This window comes from Aptenodytes forsteri, unplaced genomic scaffold (assembly GCF_000699145.1).
Source record: "Aptenodytes forsteri isolate BGI_AS27 unplaced genomic scaffold, ASM69914v1 Scaffold15, whole genome shotgun sequence".
Classification (NCBI taxonomy): Eukaryota; Metazoa; Chordata; class Aves; order Sphenisciformes; family Spheniscidae; genus Aptenodytes; species Aptenodytes forsteri.
Genome location: NW_008795129.1, coordinates 4,402,881 through 4,406,449, shown reverse-complemented (window position 1 = coordinate 4,406,449; position 3,569 = coordinate 4,402,881). Strand labels below are relative to the sequence as shown.

General features: G+C 50.0%; 1 protein-coding gene across 4 annotated transcripts in view; it reads right to left on the bottom strand.

Annotated features, from left to right (window-relative positions):
* GBF1 (golgi brefeldin A resistant guanine nucleotide exchange factor 1) overlaps window positions 1-3,569 on the bottom strand; it is a 105,170-nt gene that overhangs the window by 4,324 nt on the left and 97,277 nt on the right. For 2 of the 4 annotated variants that reach the window (XM_009277699.1, XM_009277701.2), the window contains 4 exons: window positions 2,583-2,746; window positions 2,029-2,275; window positions 1,434-1,633; window positions 300-450 (listed from right to left, as the gene is read on the bottom strand). In XM_009277699.1, the coding sequence (XP_009275974.1) occupies window positions 300-450; window positions 1,434-1,633; window positions 2,029-2,275; window positions 2,583-2,746 (762 nt within the window). The remainder of the gene's footprint in view (window positions 1-299; window positions 451-1,433; window positions 1,634-2,028; window positions 2,276-2,582; window positions 2,747-3,569) is intronic. The other 2 variants (XM_009277700.1, XM_009277702.1) reach the window with 1 other exon arrangement.

Sequence of the window (3,569 nt, the reverse complement as noted above, 5' to 3'; positions counted from 1 at the left end):
GAGGGTGGGGGGAGGGGGGGGGAAAAAAAAAAAAAAAAAAAAAAAAAAAGAACAAGGATTATACTTGTTCCAGGCCACAGACTGGGAATCTACTGTCAGGTCCAGAAGCAAGCTGGCAGCTAACTCATGCTAAAGATACCTTTCCGGATCTGATCCCAGTCCTTTTTCAATTACAGCAGACCCTAAAAACAACCTCCGCCTGCTTTCTGCAGTTAGTTCTTGGCTCCTCAACTTTCCTCAGTGCTGCCATTATTTTCGAAGTGTCTCTGCTCACTCTCATCACAAGGGGATGGCTTTACCCTGTAGCAAAGGACACCAGCAGTTGGACCACAGTGTTCGGGAATCTGCTTCAATTTTCCTCCCTGCTGTCTCTAGATGGCGTTGCTCCTCTGCCCAGGAGCTGTAGATGGTGGCCGCTCGTGTGTGCAAGGTGTGCATGAGGTCCAGGAGCTGCAAGTCAAGCATCGCATTAAGCAACATACAGCACTTAAATTTTTGAAGCACCCCTGGTCTCTGCTCTTCCCCAAACCAATGCTAAAAGGCTCACAGCTACTCAAGCCTGCTTCCTGTATGCACATAACCATGTACAGCTATGGAGACGGTGTCAGGCCCTGCTGTCTGTGCCCTCCCTAAGTGGTCAAGTGCCAGGCATCTTTGTGATGACACAGCAAGATTTGTGTCAGTTCAGTAGCCACGTCAATCCCATCTTCGAGGAACAGCATCCCAATCCTGCCAGGAGAAAGAATGGAGCCTTTCCTGGCACAGAGCATTGACTCTCCCAGGCAGAGGGAGAAACCCAGTGATACAGCTATGCTGTCCAGGGACAACTCTCTGCAACTTTTTTTTTTAAAAAAAAAAAAGCGTGAAGCACAAGCAAAGCTCCCTCAGAACAGCTCCATATGGACAAATGACAGCACTCTAGTCACTTTACTGCTGAACTGAGGCCCAACAGCCTGGCAGTCAGCAGGCCCATGCCTTCGCACCTTTGAAGTACCAGCTGGAGAGAGAAATGACTCCCTCATCTCAGTCCTCTGTACTTGAAATCCCAGTGCCTCAGCCCACGAGGCTTTCCCCTCTCTACAAGCTCAGATGCCCTGTCAGACTCCTCACTAATCCTACATGAACCTCATGCCTCCAAATGCCCTTGATCCACATCCATCTTACCTACTATAGTGACTCACAGCTCCAGACCCCGCCACCCTCCTCGCTTTTCAGAGGACTTCTCTTTCCACTGCTATTCTGCTTTTGCCTGTCCAAATTGCAGTCTTCCTCTTTCACTGCAGAACCACACACTGCCAGCAGAGCCACCCTCTGCCATCCAGTGCCCACTAACCCAGGACGCAGCCCCCCCTCACCCCATGAAGAATCCCAGTGACTCCCTAGCAAGGCCCTGAGATTGGGAAAGGAGAGGAGGAAATCCTTGCTATACTTACGTCCTGACTAACCTGTAAAGACACAGTGTGGTAGCTGGCAGGGATGCTCTCATCCTCATCCTCATCACTGTGTGTGTGCGCCTGGTGCTGGCTCAAGACCCGTGATCGCCGTGTGGAGCTCTCCTTTGGCTTTTTTTTTAACCGACTGGATTTACTGTCATACCTGTGGCTCTTCCCTCTCTTCTCCTGGGACTTGTAGCCTAGAAAGTGAAAGGCAGCAACATACCATACACGCACTACCCCACAAAATTTTCTGCCTTTCAACACACACAGCAGCCACCTTTTGATATCCGCAGCGGAGGGCCCTGTCCTGTGAAATGACAACTTCCCACTTGAAGAGGTACCCAGCACCCGTTAGGAACAGCCTTCAGCAACAGCTGATATTGCTAGCTCCACATCAGCTCCAGACCTCCCCTCCAACCCAGAGAGAGGGATAAGAATAAGGTCCCTGCTGCCAGCAGAAGCCAGGACACTTTTCTCACAGCAGACCATTTTCTGGGGGTTGGGGACTCGTTCTCTGACAGTATACTTCACAATTCTTGCTGACAGGCCATCCCAAGCCCAATTCTGATTGTCAAACCGAGGGCCATCTTACCCCCATTCAAGCTCGCCTCCACAAAGATGCGGATGGTTTTGACACAGAGCTCAAAGTTCTCAGGTGTAACATGGGCAGCATCTCGCACGATGAAGGACAGGGACTCCACACACTTCATGAGAGACTTTGTGTCATGTGGGCCCAAATCCAGCCCCACAGTCAGGCTGTACTGGTTGACAAGAGGAGACGGCCCCAGCCTGCTGAGCCCAGCAGTGGATCTGGAGGTGTCAATGTCATCTTTCCCCACCTGCAGGGCACAGCAAGAGGGTAGCAGGAGAGGGTAGCATAACAGCAGCACCTCACGCACACGCTGAAAGGGCCTTTCTTCTGAAGCTAACAGGTAATGTTTTTGTAGGATCCATTTCCCTTCCTCATTTGCCTCCAAGCTTTCTCCGCTCCATCTGCATCTCCTCCCCACATCCTCCCTTTACATTGTCAGGTCATCTTAGCTCTCTTTTCTACTGCCTTATTCTTTCTCTCCCTACCACACCCTCTGCCCACAACCATGCTAGGACTAGTCTTCTTCAGGCACCAGGAGCCCATTGGCTACTCACCACTAGCCAGCCACTGTTCATGACATCCACATCTGTCACCGAGCGATGCATCTTGCCTGGCTTCCCGTGGTCTGTGTACACCTCCGAATCAGAGGTGTAGCCACGGTCCAGGCTCATGTCACTTGGATGACAGGAGGAGGAGACCTCACTGTCTGACTGAGCACCTTCAAGACAAAAGGCATGGGTTTTAGATCAAAGCCAAATCAAGAACTTGGAAGAGCAGCTGTGAATAAGGGAGAAGCAATCCAGATTAGTCAGATCAGCATCAGCTAGGAACCACCAGTGGGCCCTGGAAGAAGCTAGGCCAGGCCTCTCCTCCTGTGAGAGGAAGAACAACTATGACAGGAGCGTGCACAGGAGACAGCAGGAAACACAGATCTTTGACACTGTTTCTCCCCTATAGCTATGTTTGGCTTTCCCCTTCAGAGGGAAGGGGCTTTCCATCCTCTACTACATCACTTGTCAGCCTGACCGTGGATTTAAAGAGGGCAGGAAGTCCAATGCTTTGACCCTGGGGGAAAGAATCAGACGTACTACACACTTTAAGAACTACTGGAGGTGCTAGGTTCAACCAAGACAACTCCAAAAGCACAACACGGAATGACATGACTCACGTAGGGCCTCTGGGGTCACTCAGCTCCACACTAATACTGGTAAAGTCTCTCATGAACAGCAATCTACATTAGCATGTTCCACACCTGTCAGATCTACCTTCCCTGACCTTTAGGATAACCTTAAAATTTCACACATCCCAAGCACACAAATCTTTGCAAGGGCCAGATTTAAGCTACTGATATCATGTTATTTAGAAGCAAAAATTCATTCTCTCCATCATTCAACATTATCTAGAAACTCACCAGCAGAGAGACAGACTTGCTGTGAACACAGTGCACCAAACATTTTCAGAAGGAGGTAAAGAGAACTAATGTTCTGATGTGCAAGGTGCCACAGTCAAGTATTGCTCAATCTCAGCAAAGACAGAAGCAG